This window comes from Onychomys torridus, chromosome 4, assembly GCF_903995425.1.
Source record: "Onychomys torridus chromosome 4, mOncTor1.1, whole genome shotgun sequence".
Taxonomy (NCBI): domain Eukaryota; kingdom Metazoa; phylum Chordata; class Mammalia; order Rodentia; family Cricetidae; genus Onychomys; species Onychomys torridus.
Window position 1 is genome coordinate 49,081,823 of NC_050446.1, and position 20,862 is coordinate 49,102,684.

The 20,862-nt window shown below is 45.2% G+C and overlaps 1 protein-coding gene across 4 annotated transcripts in view; it reads left to right on the forward strand.

Moving 5' to 3' along the window:
- Rapgef4 (Rap guanine nucleotide exchange factor 4) overlaps positions 1 to 20,862 on the forward strand; it is a 269,226-nt gene that overhangs the window by 133,378 nt on the left and 114,986 nt on the right. For all 4 annotated transcript variants that reach the window (XR_004944679.1, XR_004944680.1, XM_036183312.1 and 1 more), the window contains exons 5-6: positions 13,305 to 13,377; positions 17,481 to 17,500. Coding sequence is in view for 2 of the 4 variants with exons in the window: in XM_036183312.1 (XP_036039205.1) it covers positions 13,305 to 13,377; positions 17,481 to 17,500 (93 nt within the window). In the remaining 2 variants the exon portion in view is untranslated. The remainder of the gene's footprint in view (positions 1 to 13,304; positions 13,378 to 17,480; positions 17,501 to 20,862) is intronic.

Here is a 20,862-nt window from a genome sequence, read left to right on the forward strand (position 1 = left end):
GTTCTATAGTTTAGAAACACCTGTCAACCACTACAAGTTCTAGCACAAAATGACACCTTGAACCTGAGCTAGTGTTTTCCGGGGATCCAGATGTGGAGTGAATTCAGTCAGTGAAATAAAGGTACTGGCTTTTTGGGATGCCTCCAAGGGTGAGTTCTGGTCTCTGGAACTGCCACTCATCCTATGCCTTAGCTTCTTGGTACAGCAACCCAGTTCATCCCTCTCTCCACATACAGCATTTTATAGTTTGCCAAGAACTTTCTCACAGGCTCCAGATGGGAAACCTGATCACCAACATAACCAGGTTTAGGGTGAGAGATTCCCAAGTGACTGCCTGGGGGAAAAGGGCCAGTCTGGAACCATGCTCCTCATCAGGTCTCTACCTGCACAGAGCCAAGTGGGCTTTTGCCTGCATTAGGGACAGCAGGAGACCCAACCACCAGACGTGGGAATGAGCTAAGGAGACTGATGGAGTTATTGATGGAGATTGGGGACCCCAAATATCAGGATGGAAGGTTCTCAAAGTAGGAGCCAAAGTCCAAAAAGAAGGAGAGCCTGGCAAATATTCAGATAGGAATGAAGCCAAACCTGAGGCAGCAAGGCTGGGGCAGGGCCAGGAGGACCGGGAAGAATTTGGTGTGGCTGCTGAACCCCCCCCCCCCCCCCCGCACCCTGTGAAGGAATCTCATTGGCTGCTACAGCTGTCACCTCACATTCAGTAATGTCCCACCCTCCTCATTGCTCAAGCCCACCTCTCTCCTCACCCTGGGGGCCCATTTGGATAGGCTCCACTGGTCAGCATTCCCCCTCATCCAAAAAGCCCTGCCTCTGGCCAGTGCCTCACACTCACTGCTAGCTGTAAGTGGGAAGGCCTTTGGGCAGCCATCCCAGGTTCTTGTGTGCAGACTGGCTAGACCAGCTGGCTTTCATTAGGAGGGAGGACAGGAGAATGCCATCATTTAGGGGACTGTGGGTGGGCAGAGAAAGCCTAGGCTAGACTCTCCTAGGCCCCAGTGTCTAAGATCGGGCTCCTTCACCAGGCTCCCATGTCATGGGCTGTCCTGACATTTGGGATTGTCAGCTCCTGCCACGTTCACTGATAGAGTGGTCTTTTTGTCCAGGTGTGCTGTGTGCTGTGTGTGTGTGGGTAGGGGGTGGGAAGGTGAGAGGCAGTGGTTACTCTCCTGGTAAACCTTCTAAGAAAAATTTGTTCTTGTTTTGTTTTTCTCTTTGTAGTCCTGTCTGTCCTGGAACTCTCTCTGTAGACCAGGCTGGCCTCGAACTCACAGAGATCCATCTGCCTCTGCCTCCCAAGTGCTGGGATTAAAGGTGTGTTCCACCATTGCCCAGCTCTAAGAGAGTTGGGTCATTCTCTACTGCCTAAAGGTTTGTCCCCTACAGATTGTCCAGTTTTCCTGCAAGATTTACATATCACTTCATTCAATAGATATTACTATAAAGTAATATATCTATTAATTTGGACAAATTTTAATATCTTTTTAAATCAGAAGGACTTTTATTTCAAGTTGCTATAAAATCAAGAATACCCATATGTTACCAGTGTTGAGCACCATGCACAAGCATGATACTCCCGGGCCATACTGCCTTGTTTGTGTTGGCTGGTGGAAAGGTTGCGTCTTTTCTTCTAGTGCTGTGGAATTCGTTTATATGGAGGCTTTGTGTCTGTTTTCTGACTAGAGAATTAACATTTGAAGTGAAGCTTCTAAATTACATCAGCAATCTGATTATCTGCAGAAAATAGACTCTTCAGTTCACAGGGCATTGGATGTATGAGACCCTTGGACCTTGATATAGCCCAGTATGGTGAATCCAAGGAAGCCAAAATGTGCTTCCCAGAAAACTGATCTAGAGAGGTAGGACTGACCGCTGGAGGCAGTGGCCAGTGATCAAATGAGAGTGGCAAAGGAGGTCAGGCAACTCAGATTTCATCGAGAGGACAGATGGCCAAGGGTGGCCCTGTAACGAATGCCAGGTGAGACTTGAAGGCATGGGTTAACGGAGACAAACTAACATCACTTGGGAGACTGAGGCAAGAGGATTGCTAATTAAGTCTATCTTGAGCTATGAAGTAAGTTCAAGGTGAGCATGGGCAGCTCATCCAAAACAAAAATGTTAAAAATGGGCAGGGCAATAAACCCAAACCACAGGTTGGTTCAGTGAAATTACATAAGCACCCACAAACTCCTAGCCAACTTCAACAAACCAGGTTCCTTTAAATACAAATAATCAAACATCCCCGGCCATGTTCTGTCATTTGTCTTATCATTTGCAAACTGCCAAAAGATTGAAGTTTTCATTTAAACCAAATTTAAATAAAGTTCCTTTTTCCTCTTGATGGTCACTTTTCTCTTCACATACATTATATGAAAGCCTTTCACCAAGTTTACAAGAACTCTGCTGATAGTCTGTGCAGTTATAGCACACTGCTGGGAAGGGGGTGAAGCTGTCCAGGGAAGGGGGTTTGGGGGTGATATGTGTGCATATCAGTTTTGTGTGGGAATTAAAATTGCACACCACTATCTTGTTTTGGAGACTAAAATGGAAATTTTATACATGGCTCCTCTAAAATTTCATGAATATATTTTGGCTCTGCTCTCTCTTTTCCCCTCTGTACTTCATTTTCAGTCACAACTAAGTATTCATAAATGAGTATTAAATTTTAAAAAGTAGTGTGGGGTGTGTGTGAGAGCCCCAGCACATGTGTAGAGGTCAGAGGACAATACTGGGAATCACTTCTCACCTACAACCTTTACATCGGTTCTATGGCTCCAACTTGGGCTTGCCTGGCAACTGCCTTTCCGGCTGAGTCATCTTACCACCGCCATTTGTGGACTTTCGATAAATTAAGTTTAGGTTTCGTTTTCATCTGCATCAACCAATCATCAGGTTTCCCCTGTCTTTGCCTGAAAGCCGGAAGCTCGTTTATAATGAAGAAACACCACAGAGATATTCAACCGTGCCATCCCAGGATCTCAAATCCAGATCACTAGCCTTGTGGTTGTAGATCTCTGTAGGGAGTCTTTCTCTGTCCCACCAGGAAGCTCCCAAACCACGACATGGAGACTTATTATTAATTGTGGAAGCTTGGGTGATAGCTTAGGCTTGTTTCTAACTGGCTCTTCTGACTTAAATCAACCCATTTCTATTCATCTACAGGCTGCCACGTGGCTCATGGCCGTTGCTCTCCGCCTGCATGTCTTGCCTGTTCCCTGTCTCTCAACGTCTCTGCTCTTCTTCTTGCCAGCTCTGCTCTTCTTCCCAGCATCCTCTATGCCTCAAAAATCCTGCCTAGCTATTGGCCATTTAGCTTTTTATTAAACCAATCAGAGAGGCCCATCTTCACAGTGTACAAAAAGATTATTCCACAGCAGATCTTCATGCATTGGGCTGCTTTTTATTTCAAGCATTAGTTGTTTTAAATGAAATTGAAGCCCTTGACAGAATTGGTTCAGGGAAAAAAAAATGATGTAGAAGAAATAGGAACTCATATTTATTGTGTGTCAGAGCCACGAGGACACTCACCCAGTCCCTCTATCCCCATGAGAGATGCCATAATAATAGCATTTGCTAGACTTAGGTACATAGTGATGGCGGATATAGCAGGGTCCCTGCCCTCTGTTTGCTTATAATGGAGCAGAAAAGGGAGTGGAAGCTGTGCATGTTCAGATACAGTAAATGATGCTCACACTAGTGCTGGAGTCTCATGTAGGCTAAGAGACTGGGGACAGCCACTCCAAGGAAGACAGCTCACATGAGATACTGGCAAGGCTGAGAGTGACGGAGTACATTCCAGCAGGGGGCCACTTGTGTTGGGTTCTACAGAAGCCAATGTGCTTGGAAAGGAGTGAACAGGAGAAGGCTGGGGGAGCTGTAGGTGGAGGCACGGGCAGGCAGGACTGGGGAGCGCAGGGTTCCCAAGTCTTGTCAACACCAACAGAGATGTGTATAGCTGACTAGAGGTTCCAGTCACCTGCGTCTTCAAGCCATGCCCTCACAACTCACTCAGCCTTGCTCACTGTCACACTCCATCTCCTTGAACAACAAGACATCTTAGTGTTCTCTTCCAAACTGTCTCCAGCGGGCTAAAGCATCCCTTTCATTATTGGTCTTCTTGGTGTTCATGCTGGGTGAAGTGGGACCTAATCTGTTACTGAGGTTTAGAGGGACATTAGACAGTCCAGACTGGGGGCAGCCAATAAGAACACACCATGCAGGACAGTGGAGGTGACCAGAAGTAGAGAAAGGACAGAAGCCAAGGTCTGTTCAAAGAATTCAAGCATTTTCATACCCCATAATACATGGGCCTCAAGCCCTGATCCCATAGAAATGGACAGTAAATATATGTTGCTTTATCGTGACAGAGCTGTCTCACGTTTGCTCACTGGAACTTGTAACATAGAACAGAACCAATGTGGGCAAGTGGATAAAGTCAGCCTAACGGACAGGTGGGAGGAAGGCTGGGCAGAGTGAGATGTGTCGAGCTGCAAGTGCTTTAAAAGTGAAGAATTATGGGGCAAAATGATGTGCTCCAAGTGATTGAGCAGACCTAACGTCAGTCACTGTCCGAGTTTAGTGTAGAGTGAGTATGAGTATGTAACCAGTCATTCTGGGTGGATGCCATGTGCCCACTGGGACTTTCAAGGCAGGATGGGAGGTAAGGAGGAAGGAAGGATGAGGTATGTAGGAATGTTTCTAGATAAAACAAATGGAAGAGTAGGCAGTGCCTGTCCCCCAGTGGTAAGAGACTTAGAGGGACTGAGCTGGAACTTGAGAGGGAGTTCACATGTCTTGGAGCCAGTGAGGTCTTCCCCATCTCCTCTGCTCGGCTCCCTTCCTGCTGTCTGTTCTCTTCCATTGTACAGCAAGAAAGCAAATCCTCTGTGAGGAGTTTCCTCTGCAGGGAGGGTAGTCCTGGGCCATTACTTTTGGGAAAACGATTCTTCAATGGTCTGTGGGTCTAGAGTCTATATTATCAATACTGAAACACATTTATTTTGGAATTTCCATTTCCATGGCTTGTATTGCTGGTAATTACTGTTAATTTTTATAAGAATTAGGGGCTGGAGAGATGGCTCAGTGGTTAAGAGCACTGGCTGCTTTTGCAGAGGACTCCTGTGTGACATCTCACAACCATCTATGACTGCAGTTTCAGGGAATCTGACACCCACTTCTGGCCTCCTTGAGCATCAAGCACCCATGCAGTACACTTACATTCACATAGCCTGAACAGCCATACACATAAATTTTTTTTAAAAAAAATACACATCATTTTAGTATGTAGATGGGGTTTTATACATTAGTTTTTATTTGGAATAGCCACATTTAAGATCTACCGCCCTTTGAGTTTTACATGGTTAAAGAATAAAATGTCAGCTGTTTCCCACAGCCAAGGCAGCAATTCCTAATTGTTTCCTCAATCACAGCTGTACTTGGATGTTGGCTGGGCTGCAGTGGGCTCAGCCCTGCTGTGACCCTAAAGTTTACCACGCAGTCACAGTGCCAGAGTAAACTGTTAGACAACTTTCAACTAAGCAGTATTGACCTCCTGTGTGTGCCTTGCTCCCGTCTTGAGTTCTGCTAACAGAGCCCTCGGTTAATTAATGACTAGAAGACAGTGAGCACTAACTTATGTTACTTGTCCCAGGCAGCCCTCTGAAGCCCCCCAACAGTTCAGCTTAAAGACACAGGGATGTTGCGTTTCAACAAGGAATTGTCCACAGAAAGCAGATGGAGGCTGCCTCACCCCTCTTTTTCGGAACACGTGTCCTCATCTCCATCTGCCCCTACACCACACCCCTCGCTCTTTCCTCATTCTTGACAATTCTCGTGGTGCCTTGGTTGTGCTATGCCCAGGCCAGCTCTCAGGCACACAAGGCCTTCCTTATCTCCTCATCAAAACCATTCTCACCATCGTCAGGATGTTCTAAAAACACTCACGTGCTCCTCTTACTTCTCCATCTTCCCATTACACTGTGAGAGCGGCCCACATCCTCACCTGTGAGAGACCCTGCCTGCTGAGGCCTCCTCACCATCACCTTCCCCGTCTCCGTATCCTTGCCTTCTACCCTGATGGCCTTAGTTCATTCTCAGCCCACCTCTTTGGGCTCATTGACCCTCATCTCTGGTCCAATGTCATTTTCCCATCGTCTAAATCTAAATTGCCACGCCCTATCCCCTAGCTTCCCAGTCATGGCTTCAGCCTTCCCCGTGACGTTCTAGTATGACTGTTGCTGTTCGTGTGATCATGCATTAGTGGCTGTCCTTGTGAGACCTCGACAGTTCTTCAAGGACCCCACTGATCCTCCCTTGTCATGGTTGAGCAGGCATCAGTCAGCAAGTGCTGTCTGTCTGAAGGAAAGTGTACTTAATTACCTCTTCCTTCCATGTTACTGTGACCATGTTCTGGGGAGTGAGACTTGGTCAGTGAGTGCTCAGAAGTGGTCATTCTTCTTTGAGTTGATAGCACTTAGGGAACCCGCCCATACTGGTCAGCATCTTGGGCATCATTGGTATCTCAAGTGGGCTGGTTTAACAATGACCTCATATACTCACGTGTAGCTTTTAGCTTCTTTAAGAGACCCAGTTTGGAGGCCTTTTTCCATCAGAGCCATCTTGAGACAGATGTACTGACACTTGTATCTCTGTGTTCTTCCTTTTCCCACCACCCTGGAGCCTGCTCTCAGAGACCAGTTTGCTATGTGGATACAAAATAGGTAGTATGTTATGGATTGTTTTTGGTGTCTTCTTTTGAGATAGGACCTCACTTGGCCCAGATGGGTCTTGAATTTGCTATGTAGTAAAGGCTGGCTTTGAACTCATGATCCTTCTGCTTCTATTTTCTAAGTGCTGACATTACAGATGTGCACCATTACCCTATGGAATTATTTTTAAAGCTCTATGATTTAAGTTATGTGCTTAATATAATTGAAAATCAGAAATATTTTAGATTACATATCTCTGAAATTTTTAAGTCTATGATTTAGGTTCTTATGTATCCATAGCTCCATTTAACACACAGATTCTTTATACAATGTACCTGTCACAGCCTCAGTAATGTTCCCAAAGCTGTGATGATTTGGTTACAAAATATCAAGTATACTACACTTATCTTGATTCAACCTTGGTTTGTTGTTATTTTCAGTATTATTGTTGTCATTATCAATAACCACTTACTAAATGCATAATATGTGCTGGGTACTTTTATAGATTTTATTTCTTTCCCTCACAAGGGTCTGAAAGTTGGGTGTAACTATCCAACTTCCTTATCAGGGAGATTGGGTTGAATGTCTTCAAGCCCACACAAGTAGCATTTGGCAGAGTCAGAATTAAGGCTGCAGGCTTACATAGTGCCAATGTCTGCCTGCTTTCCACAACATCAGAGGTCCTTGGTTTTTTCCACTGAAGTTCCTGAATGCAGAGGACATCAATACATAATGCCTGGGGTCTAGACCCTTTGTAGCTAGAAGTAGCCAGCAGCCAGTTCAGAATTTCTTTGAAGTTGTATGCTTTAATCTTTAAAATTTATGCAAATTTATCTTTCTACTCTATAATATAAAAGTATAAAAGTAATCCTTTCAACTACTTGACATGGAATAAAATTGAAAGTCCAGGAAGAGCTGCTGTTTATCTTTCCCTCATCCATCCTGCCTTGCTGGGTGCCACTCTGGGGAACTTCACTCCTGAGGTGGAGAAGGTCAGCGCTGCTCCATAGGGCTGCATAACCTGAACAGCCTTAGTATGGACTTCCACCATCTGCTGAGCTAGGCATCAGCTCCAGGGACCTCAGGCATGCCAGCCAAGGGCTCCACCACTGCCCTCTGTCCCTTCCCTTTGATTTATTGAGACAGGAACTCACTGTCACCCGGACTGGCTTCAATTTCAAGATCCTTTGGTCTCAGCCCGTTACTACCTTTGGTTGTTGGAAAAGCTTTTCAGTGACAGAACACACCATCGATACACAGCCATAGAAGTCTTCATTTCAGAGAGCAGAACCTCCAGGAGCATTGCCTAGGCAACCCTACACCAGGCTTTGTTGATGCTGTGTGGAGGAGTTTGAGTGATAGCAATCTAGTGGAAAGTCTGGAGATTCTTTAGTCATGGTTTGTAAACCTTCAATTTTTTAGGAACCAAAGGCATTTTTAAAAATGAAATTACGCTCAAGGCTGTAATTTATGAAATCAGTGAGAGTGAAGACACCCGCTTCCCCACAGGCCCTGAAAGTTGTATTTCTGTGATGTGTCTTTCTTCAGGGTTCTGTGGGCACCCCCAGCTGTGCAAAACAAAGCAGAGACACCCCAGATCTGACTCAGCATGCACTTTACTGAAGAGACTCAGGCTGGAGGACTTGTCTGCAGGGACCCTGTTGATGAACTACCTTCCAGTAGTAGGATCTCAGAGGAAGCCAGAGACCCAGACCGGCCAGCTTCTCCTAGAACCCTTCATGGCTCTTCTGGGTTTAGTCTCATCTGAAAAGCTGCTTTGGCAACTTCTCTGAGAGGCTGGGAGAGGCATCCCCTAGTCCCATCAGCACCATGGGCAGGGTGGTCTCATGGGAAAAGACACCCTGGCACACCGGGTCTTGAGACAGTCTTGAGACAGCCAACAGAGACTCTGTTGGTTTGCTGTGCCCTTACCTCCACCCCAGGCAGGCTTCTGTAGGATAGTGTAAATGAGAGTGAATGTTCACAGAATAATAGAAAGCCTGAGCTGTTACAAGTCACATACAAGGCCATATTCTGAGGGCCACTGTGCAGGAGTTTGGGGTAACACCAGAGCTCAGCCCTTTCTTCTCCACCTCTCAGCTGATTCTGATCTTGCCTCAGCTCACTGCTGCTTTGGCTCTGCTGAGACCTGGTCATTTCAAAACTTGGGGTAGCGGCATAGTTCCTTTCTGAGCACCTGGGGCCACTTGGCAAGTGCCTGAATGAGTCCATGAAGGCTACTGTTATATTGTAGTGGGGTGGGATCCAGAGAAAGGGTTTATGGGGAAAGGTCCACCAGGATTCCAAAGAAGATGTAGATAAAGGGTTCCATATACCTCAGCCAAGCCACCACATACCTCAACTGTTGAGGTTTGGGGTGTGGGAGGGTATGGTGAATGACAGCCGTAAAGACCTACTGGATCACCTCTGAAGTCTGATGTCCTCAGGTTCATACTGACCAGTACTGACTTATATGTGTGAACTTCTTAAGCATGGCCTTCTCACCACCTTTAATTTGTTTTATTTTTCAGAAAATGGGAGTTGTTTTAAACGGCTGTAAAAATATGAACTGTTGTACAATATAGGTTTATCAACACAGTCACTTTGCTCTTATTCCTGGGGTACATGTAGGCACTACTAGAAGGACGCCAGTATCCAATCTCTCAATCCTCATGGCCTCTGGAGGACTTCCTAGTTGAGGGGATTAGTCCCTCCTGTGTGTCTCACTCTGTCATTCACGGCTGTGTTATTATGACCCCCAGTGCCACATGTACCCTGACACTAAATGCTCCTGGGAGCCGATCCCACTAGTGGAGGGGTGGCCTGTGTTCTCTCCACCAGAAATGCTCCAGGCTTGAGTCTGCACAGGTCTCTTGGTTCTCATCTATCCCTGGCCACACCAACAGAGCACTTTCTTGTTTGTTTAGCATCTGTCCCTGTGAAAACCTCGAATAGCCATCTCATGCCTTCCTACCCAGTAACTTCTCGGCAATAACCGCGGGCTTTATAGACACCGGTAGCATGCGCACGCACACTGCTTAGAAAGCCACTAACTACAGAGACCTCATGAAAGTGGCCCAGCAAATCCCTCCAGCCCTGCCTACTCATCATGAAAGCCAGAACTGAAAATTGCAAGCATTTAATTTCTCATAGGACACAGTGTACATGTGTGTATGCTTGTGTGTGTGTGTGTGTGTGTGTGTGTGTGTGTGTGTGTGTGTGTGTAAGGGAGAGAGAGAGAGAGAGAGAGAGAGAGAGAGAGAGAGAGAGACCCTGCCCCTAAACACAGCCTTTTTTTTTTTTTTTTTTTTTAATAACTCCTTAATTCTTCAAGTTTTTTCCTTCTGGTTGTATGATGTTTCATTTCTTTTCAGGTGCTTATTGCTCTCATAATGGAAAACTTTCTTTAAATGAATATGTAATAGCAAATAAAATAGCAAAGACTGTGAGCTGTTTTGGCACCCCAAAGGAAATGAGCGGCACAGGGTACAAAGTCAAAGGTTCCGAAGTGCATACAGTGAAAACTGTGTCTCTCTTTCCTTGCCCTCAGTCACAGCTGCCTCCCTCCAGAAGCTCTCTTGTCGCTCTCCTCTCGGGTTGAAGATGCGCTTCATGGTCACAGATCCTTATATTTATGCACAGGCATCTGTTCTTGTATTATCACAAAATAGTATCACCCTGTGCACATCACATTATAGCCCAGCAGTTCTCAACTTGTGGGGCATGACAGCTCTTGAGCCACACATATCAGATATCCTGCATAACAGGTATTTACATTACAATTCATAACAGTAGCAAAACTATGCATATGAAGTAGCAACACAATAATTTTGTGTTTGGAGCTCATCACCACATGAGGAACTGTATTAAAAGGTCGTAGCATTAGGAAGGTTGGGAACCACTGCTATAGCCTGTCCTGTGTTTGTATGTGTAACACTATAAAGCCTGTGTGCACATGTCGTGCAAATGTGCCTACCCATGCAGTCACACACATACACACACACACACACACACACACACACCTTTAATTTAAAGAAATATTTACTTTAATTACAGATATGTTAGCCCTGCCTGCTTTTGTACCCAAAGCTGTTGTATTGACACCATTGTTGTCTTATTAAATAAACCTATTTTAAAATTTGGTTCATGGATGACATTTATGAAACAACTAAAATTCTTACATCAACTGGGGGTTATGGACTTTTACAAAGTTATGACGGTGCTGTGATTTTATTTAAGAAGAGCCTTTATCTTTTAGAAATCCCTACTGAAATATTTACTGATTAATTTATATGATACCTAGAATTTGACCCAAAAGAATTCTGAAAGGAATAAGCAGATACATGTATAGTGAAATAACACCAGCCACCAATTGATAATTACTGAAGGAATATATGAGTACGTGGTATTCTGTCTAGTTAAATCTGTGTTTGAAATTAACAGGTAAGTATTAAATTTGTATAGTAGTTGCCCCCTACCTGGGATGTTATTTCCCACGGTTTTAGTTACCTGTCATCCATTATAGTCCAACTTATTTGGGTACAGTGACATACTTTGAAGGAGTGAATGAGAAGAGGCCATGTTCATCTAACATTTATTGTTGTGTGTTGGTAGAATTGTCCTATTGTGTTATCAGTTGCCATAAATCTCTTACTGTGCCCAGTTTTTAAATTAAACTTTACTGTATGTATTTGTGAATAGGTAAAAACAGTATAGATAGAGGTCAGTGCTGTCCATGGTTGATGGTCCCTTGTTGGTTTTGATGGGAACCCCATGGATAATGGGGAGCTAATATAGTAAGCCCAAGTCCTTGTGCCCTGTGTTTCAGTAATTAGATGTTTCACAAGTGCAAAGGTCCTTGTCTCCTGTTCTCTTGATGTGCCCAGTGCCTGGGACACACACTCACATGGTGGAAACTCCAAACACACATCTCTAAATTTATCCCACATGATCTTCCCTGGAGGCTGCCCTGGTTTCTGTCCTCAAAGCAGTGGCCCCCGGGATTCGCACTGGGGGAGCCGAGCCACAGACCAGGTGCTCCGGGCTTGGAGGAAGGTCAACGGTGCTTCCTGAGTCCATGGGAATTGGCGTGGACGTGCAGAGACAAATAGCACCATCAGTCCCAAGAGAACATTTCTAAGCAAAACAAACTGGCCCCTGAAACTGAACAGGAATTATTTCTTTTAGAGGCTTGTAAGAAAATTGTAAAGCACACGAGGAAGGACTCCAATGTTCAAGGAGGGTCGCGGAGCTTCTTGGAATGTAACAGATCTCTTACACCCTTTTGGAACTGTTCCAGAGCACAAGTTCACTGGATGCCCAGAATGTCGCCCCATGAGGAAGGGTAGATAACAGTATAAGAAAGAAGAGAGTCAGAACTGGGGGGGTGGCGAGGGGTGACAATGGTACTGGGTGACACGTTGGCCCTGTGGGTATGTTTTCGTCATCAGCTCAGAGACAGGAAAAAAAACCTCGCCATCTTCATGTTGGCACACATGCATACTGGAGTAGTTGCTTCCTATTGGGGAAGAAAACATGGGGTGGAGGAACTAGTCACATCTTGACTAGAAGGCTCTTTAGAGAAAGTACCATGACAACACTGTTCAGATCTTCCAAGTGGGCCAGATGGTTGCTGGGGTACCACGTGTCACCAGCTGCCCATTGCTACAGATGAAGCCTTTCCTCTGGTGGCTGTACAGCACACATTGTGAGGTGCTGGTTCTTTTGATGCTGTTTAACATTTCTGAGTGTCACTGTAATTATAAACCATAAATATACATGATACCACACATCAGGAAAAGCACCCAGCTTTCATTCTGCAGGAGAGGAAGCTATACTTATTGCCTGAGAGCATTCACCTTCCATTCTTTGTAAATGCCCTCCTTTCTTCTCCGATGCTCACCAAACCTTATGCCTCCCACACACCACAGACTCCTGGGGATAATCACATAGATTGTGGAGCCCCAAGTTTCCGAGCATGCCTGGACCAAAAAAGCCAGAGGAAGACAATTCAGGAGCATCTAAATAAAGCCAAATGATTTTATTTGACAACGTAACAAAAGTGCTTTGGAGGTCACGTAGCAGACAGGTGTACCGTGTAAAAGGAGCGAGGTAAATGGGAGCGAGTCAGCTTCCTTTCAAAGAGACATGTTCCAAGAGCTGCTGCGTTTCTTTTGGCTTTGAAAGCCGCTGATTCGGAGGCATTCACCTCGGAGATAGGCAGCAAGGTTACTGTGTCTGCGCCTGTAAACACTCACTGGTTCTCAGGTGCCTATGTATAACAGGGTGGGGAGAGGTAAGAACCCCACCATTCTCTCCCCCACGAATGCATAACATATAAATGAAGCAGCTGGGTGGAGCCCTGCCCTGTGCAGAGGACACTTTCAGCCTCACCCAGGAAGCCTTGTGCTGAACCCCACATCTTTAGTTTAAACCCAGAGCCCTAGAGAGCACACTTCCTGGCTCTATAAATAAGAGACTCGGGTTTCCTGACACCCAGGGTTTCTGTCTTTAACATGTAAATAAACGTATGCTCCAAGCGAGTAAATACCTGTGTGCTGACTTTACAATCTTGTCTTGCAGAAATACCGACAGTATATGGCCGGACTTCTGGCTCCTCCTTATGGTGTTATGGAAACGGGCTCTAACAATGACAGTAAGTGACGTGTGGACATTTTGTATCTGAAAATTTGTTGTGGGGTATGTGTTTTCATGTGACAAAAAAAAAAAAAAAAAAAAAGTGTGTTGAACACCAGCATGACAGAGGAAGCACCCTGACTCTGGTGTGAGTAACAGACTGGCAGCTCACACTGGAGATCACGACTATGTGGTCTGTGCCCTGTCCTGCAGGGTCTTGGCTAGTAGAGAGTGTCTGGCTCTGGTGCAGGCTGGGGCCTCCATACTGGATATCTGCATGCTTGGAATAGTTCTGTGCCCTTTTCAAAATGGGATTTCTGGCTGTGTTTGTCTCAGCCACATGGAGGTATGCGGGAACTCCATCTTCTGTTCACTTAAGCTCCATTGCCCAAAGAGAGAAACAGCAGTCATTAGTTCTTTTAAAATGGCCCCTTCAATCCCAGGCTTTTGGTAGGTTCTGGGTGCTAGGTGCTCTACCACATAGGAAGATGATGGGCAGCTTAACTTTGGTATTTACTTCCCCCACCTGTCTGTAGTCAAGTGGTGTGGTATATATGTTCAATGTACACCAGCAAAAAGAAAAAAAAATCAGGCTCCTGTAAGAGAGCCACCGTTGGCTGAGGTTTAAAGATAGGGGTAGGGTGAGTTGTGTGATGCTGCTCTAAAGATTGGTTTTATTTTTATGTATGTGTCTGTGCACAAGAGAAGAGCACAGGTGCCCTTAGAGGCCAGAAGAGGGCATCAGATTCCCTGGAGCAGTTGTGAGCTATCTGACCTGAGTGCTAGGAACTGCATCAGTCCTCTGGAAGAGCAGTACATGATCTTAACTGCTGAGCCATCTCTCTATTCCCTATCCCTCCTACAAGTGTGTGTGTGTGTGTGTGTGTGTGTGTGTGTGTACCAAGCATGGAGTGGTTGAAGTTATGGTACCTTGATGGCCAGATACAGCCATGGCAGACAGCATTTCCACCCTGTCTCTTGGTCCTTGAATGCTACTCTGGTCCTCCAGTGTGTTAGTAGTTTCTGCAGGGGCCACCTTCTTGCTTGCCTGGATCTCCAGGGTTCCCGCCTTCTGTCCCACATGCTGCTCTTTCTCTATAGCCCCTGCCCTCTCCCACATCTGCCTCCTTGAAAAGGGGGCAGGAAAGAGGACATCAGCTCTCGCGCTCTCTCTCTCTCTCTCTCTCTCTCTCTCTCTCTCTCTCTCTCTCTCTCTCTCTCTCTCTCGGACTACCCAAGTTAAAAACATCAACTCTGCTGTCCTCTAGCTATGTGACCTCAGGCAAGACACTCAGATGCTTTGTGCCTTATATTCTCCGCTAAGGTTGTTGTATTAAACGAATCGAAATGTGCCATGTGTTTAAAAGAGTGTCAGGCTCATAATAATTATGCATAAAGTATTAGCTATTATGTCCTCACCCCTAGCCACTCACTAGCCCCATGAAGTCTGGCTTTTGCCCCATACTTTTTTTTTTTTTTTTTTTTAGAGACAGGGTTTCTCTTTATAGTTTTGATGCCTGTCCTGGATCTCACTCTGTAGCCCAGGCTGGCCTCAAGCTCACAGAGATCCGGCTGCCTCTGCCTCCCGAGTGCTGGGATTAAAAGCGTGCGCTATAGACACCCAGCCCCACCCAATACTTTTCAATGACTAACTCCACAGTTAACTATCACCAACAGCCGCGGTGGCTCCCGTTGTTCTCATTGATTTAATAGCTTTCCAGCCCGGCTCTTCCTGGGGGTCTCAGGGCTCTGTTGCATGAGCTGTGTGTTCCTGCCCTACTCAATGCTTACAGTTCTTGACTTTTCACAGGCCTTCCGCTTTCTCCTAAATGCTTGGGAGCTTGAACTTGGGTCTCTGTCTCTGTCTCTGTCTTTCTCTCCACTGTGTGGTACCACATACCTGAGACTAGCCTAACTTCCAGTCTTCCTGCCTCGGCCTCCTTAGTGTCTAGGATTACAGGCATCCAGCCCTGCTCCCAGCTAGGAGGCCTTTTTGAAAACAAAGGCTTTTCCATGTGTAGTCAGCACTTCAACCACATGAAAGAGCTGCCATTATTTCCCTTAAAAAATCCTCTATCAAGTCAATATTCAGATTCCCAAACTTACTATCTTTATCACAGTTGCTGAACTGGACCCAGTCAAGAGGCAGGCAGCCACTCTATCTGATCTTGGTGTCTCTTAAAAAAAAAAAATTAGTATTACATTTATTTGTTTATTCTGTGTACGTTTGTGCAAGTTTGTGCCATACCGAATGTGTGAAGACCAGAGGATTATTTATAGAGTCAGCTCTCTCCTCCCACCATGTGGGTCCAAGGTCAAGCTCACAGCAAGCACTTTTACCAGCTGAACCATCTCACCATTCCCCTTTTATTGAGTCTTACTAAGTACCCCAGGCTAAGCTGGGTGGTGGCGGCACATGCCTTTAATCCTAGCCATCGGGAGGCAGAGCCAGGTAGATCTCTGTGAGTTTGAGGCCAGGCTGGTCTACAGAGATTCAGGACAGGCACCAAAACTACACAGAGAAACCCTGTCTCTAAAACAAACAAAAACAAAACAAAACAAAACAAACAAACAAACAAACAAAAGAGTCCTCCAGGGTAGCCTCAAATTTGTGATCTTCCTGGCTCAGCCTCCTGCATACTAGGATTACAAGTGGGTAGTACCAATCAACTGTCTTTTAATTTTGAGCCAACCTTTGTTCTCCTTTTGGCTGTCCTCATCCCAAGCCTTTTGATGCTTGCCATTGCCTTCCATGGAAGGTCCAAGAATCTTCACACCTTAGCCCCACTGTCAAGACCTGCACGGCTGAAAACTCACCTTTTCCTAGTGGTCTCCCAGAGGTGTTCTAAGGTCTAGCATTCATATTTAGCAATCTGTGCTACTGTGTCTTTCACTCACTGAACAACTTACGGAGGCAGTTGACTGTAGACCCCATCTCTCCTCAGTCAGTCCACTCCAGGCCTACAAGGTGGTTGCCAATTGGATAGTCGCCTCACTGGGTGGGTGCAGGATGAATTTCAGACTTATGGCACAAGGCCACATATCTATCTATCTATCTATCTATCTATCTATCTATCTATCCATCTATCTCTATCTCTCTCTCTATATATATATCTGGGATGCTATGGCAGACATGCCTATCACTCCTGCATCCTGCCTGAGTATTTGTGACTTGAGACTCTCCAGATTAAGGGAACAAAGCTCCAACTAGACCAAGCTTTCAGATGATCTCTTCCAGTCTAAGGCTGCTTGCCTACCACCTTGCTGCTGTTGGGATGGCCACTCTGTTCTGCTAAGGTTGATATGGCAATTGTGTGGCCATATCTGGGAACAGTGCCCTGTTTACTTAGAATCTGGACACACTGTGCTTTTGTGGTGCAAACCACCTTACGCTGAGCCCGTGGTTGGAAGCCAGATAGAAGCCACACAGGAGACTCATCGGTGCTGCTTTTTCCTCCTTGGGATAGCACTTGTGCCCGATGCCCTGAACTTAGTGAGCTCTGCTGAAGATATGGCTTCCCACAGTGGCCCCCTTACCATGTCCACCTAGAGGAAAGGAGCAGGGGCTGCCTCTGGTAGATGCTCCTGTAATGTTCATAAATGACCGAACAGAGGAGTACACAGAAGAGCAGGGCATTTTCTTAGCTAAGGAAACTGAGCTCACCCTGGCCTTGAAACAGCTGCTGCCATGCTTAGGCCTGGCCTGAGCACAGCAGGAAGGAGCTTTGCTCAAGACAGAACTTTGGCTATGGTGGGTTCCTGTGCTGCTTGCTCCTGAGTTCAGATCCCTGGCGCAGAGTGAGGTGGTTTGTAGTGTGGAGACGTGCAGGGTGTAAGTGAGTCACAGAGAGATTTTTACCACTGGGAGGGGAAAGCGTATGGTGGACACAAAATAATCCTGGGCTTTGTTGCCCGGACACATAGCTGCATTCACCATGACACATTGATTTAGAGTTACGTGTGGGTACATCTGTCTGTCTCTCTGTGTAGCTTTTATGGGTGCACACACACATGGAAAACATGGAAGTGTTACTGATCTTCCTCCAGCAAAGGATTTTGGTTCCATTGTATTGGCTGATCATACAATTTATGGCCTCTCTTTTCTCTCTTTCCTCCCTCTAGGGATTCCTGACAAGGAGAATGTGAGTAACTACTTCCTCTGCCTAGCTTCTATAAACTATCATAAGGTAAAACCTAACCATAGTGACCTTCCAGGCAAAGGAAGCTCTCCATCCACAGTCAACAGAGCAATAAATATTCTTCTAATCTTATTGTGGCATCTTGGGTGAGTCATTTAAAATACCCAGGCGAGCAGGGTGACTGCTCCAACGTGATTGTCACATGTTTCTGGTATTTAGTCCAGAGAAAGGTTACTCTAGGGGTAAAGCATGTAAGTGCTAAGTGTTCTTTTTCCCATGATGCATATACGTCAATAGAACAAATTATTATAACACTGTGAAGAAAACCAGTTGCTTTTCCTTAATGGGGATGTAAATGATGAAAACCAGGGTCTGTTGATGAATTTGTCTAATTATATCTAAGTGCACTAAGGTCGGCATTTCTCTGTGGAAACTGAGGATGACTGATTGATGTAATTGGTTTCTGAACACAGCTTCCAGGGCTGGGTATAGTGTTTCACTCCCTTAATCCCAGCACTCAGGAGGCAGAGGCAGGCAGATCTCTGAGTTTGAGGCTAGCCTGGTCTACAGAGTGAGTTCCAAAACAGCCAGGGCTATACAGTGGAACCCTGTCTAAAAAAAAACAGAAAAAAAAAAAAAAAAAAAAAAAAAAAAAAAACAGAAAAAAAAATGAAAAAAGGTACAGTTTCCACCGACGATTGTATATGCTAATGTATATCCATTGTATGTGCTAAGGATAGGAATATCTCAGTGGCTGTACCTCTCATGCAGATAACGATGGTATTAATTCTCTTAAGTGCACTCTAGGCTTATACCACAACATGGAAGGCTTCGTGGTGCACATGCCTGGGAATGATCATAATGATATTTGGTTAGAACTCAGATGTACTGCCTTGTAACCCTGTTCTTGATTGCTGTACCTAAGTGATGATGTTACTGAAATGTTAGGCTTCTCTTTGCTCTCAGACCTGCAACTGTGGGCAGATATGGTCTTATTTAAAGTCGAGTTATCTGTGTATCTCTTCTCAGAGAGCTGACTCTGTAAGGGATCCGCTTTTCATACTGCTGGTTTTTGAAGAGCTGGCTGGCTCTGACCCCACTGCTCTGCCATGTCAAACAGGACATCCAGTCTTAGCCATACCACTCAAATGTCACACCAAGTTTTGACGTTATTTAGCTCAGCCAAGCATTTCAGAACGCAGCTATGGGCCGTGTGCAAGCTGCTTTGTTTACCTAAACATCTTAGTCTCATTTTAAAAATGTGGCTGTGGCTGTTAGTCATGACCACCTCAAAATTCTATTATGAATATTGAATGAGGTCGTTTATGGAGAGCATTGAGTGAGAACAGTAGAGCTGAGAAGTGTTAGGACTGTTGTTGTAATTAGTATTTTCTCAAGCACTGTGTCATTTTCTAGCTATCTTTTCATCTCAGAAAAGTGTGCTCTGGGTTGGGGATTTAGCTCAGTGGTAGAGCACTTGCCTAGCAAGTGCAAGACCCTGGGTTCGATCCTCAGCTCCAAAAAAAAAGGTAAAAATGTCCTCACCCCTTCTAAAAAAACTGTCCAGGTGCCTTTTGTGGCCCTCCTTAAAACACTTTGCTTCACTGAACCTTGTTGTCTGTCTTCCACTGTTAAAAACAGAAACAAAAAGCAAAAAACAAGCAACAATAACAAACACCCAAGTCTGGATGTCTAAAAAAAATAAGCTAGAGAATTGGTCTCACAAGATTCACAAGCAACAGGCTTTCCAGGAAGTAGCAAGCTGATGCTGCCACCACTTTGCAGCAGGCGTCCCAAAGCATCCACACTGTAACAACTAGCCTGCAGAGATCATGAGGTAAATCAAGATGGTAAAATAGCCTCGAACTTTCTTATCAAGGACAGCTGGTGATTTGGAGAAGAATACAAAGAATTCCCGAGCCTTGGGGGGGCTAACATGTTCTAAGCTTCAAAAGGAAATTCCATCACTTCTCATCTCTGGGTGACCTTTAGGTTTGCTCCCCCCTCTGCAGTGGGACCCCCAGGCACAGGACTATGAGCAGAGAACCTCACAGCTGTTAGGTCCTCATGTCCAGACAAAATAGGAATTTGAAGTTTGCAGAACCTCGGAGAACTGTGAGGAACACATTGCCCTGAAAGATTTGGGGGATTTGGCAAGCTGATGCCCCAGTATTAGTACCAGCAGACATGTGGATTATTCTTGATCGTTCCCCAGTGAACCCTAAAGTGCATGGACTCTGTATTAGCAAATAGAATAGATGTACTGGTCCCACATGCAATTTGGGAAGATCTCCAGTGCACAGTCAAATAAGGCAGAGGAGATGAAAGGCATTCATGAGTAGAGTTGAAGTTCCAGAGAGATTAAAAGAGACCTAGGAGCCTTAAAGTGGGGCTAATTGAAAATGTTCCCTTTCAAGGAACAAGTTGGGATATGATGTTTTCTTTTATCCTTTCTCTTCTTTAAGTACACGCTGAGAGACACTGTATTGTCACGTGTTCCCAAATAACGATAGTGTGCCTGTAGGATGGAATAAAAGTGCTTAGATGATGGCCTCGGTGTCTGAGCAGACTCTTTGTAGAAGAATCTATTCCCCTCCCTGGCTTCCACTCCTAGTTCCGTTAATCTCCGTGTTTAACTTTTCATCAAACATGAGGACATCAGTATGGAGCATTTGAACTACCTTGCCAGCTCTGTTTTATTTCCAGAACAGTTCTTCCTGTACATAAAAAGAACATTCTGTTTCATTAGTTTCATATACGCACTCACTGGATTATATTGTCTACCACCTACTCTAAGGTTAGGCTTGTCACTCAATGTAGGATGGACCCAGGACACAAACCGAAGCAATGATGCAGAGAAATATTAGAAAAATGACTGTGGAGCCAATAATGCAGGTGGACTGTTTTCGCAAAGCTGTGATTGCTCTTAGCTGTTGGTCTTCCAAAGAAATCCCTCTCTTTGATCTGTTTTAACTGTAGTTTTCTCTTCTTTACATGCCATACCAGCTGACCATGTTTAACACTGAAGTTAAATCCCCAGGTACCAGCTCTCCAGCTAGTGTGACAGCTAGCCTTTAAGGGAAGGAGCCTTTCTCTGAGATTTTTCTCCCTAGGGAGATTTGTTGTTTGTTGTGCTGAATCTTTAGACAGGCAATTGCCAAGAGGTTTATTATTCTAGAGAGTTCCTTCTTTCTATGTGGAAAAGGCAGCAAAATAGACCAGCGATCAGGGGGCTGCTGAAAAATAAAATTCCACTTCCTGAATGACCAACATCTTGTTTCCCTTGAAGTGTTCATTCCTAGGCAGTTACGGAGTCGATGGTGTAAGGAGCATCGAGTGCTCTGCCCACAGACAGCAGGATCCCC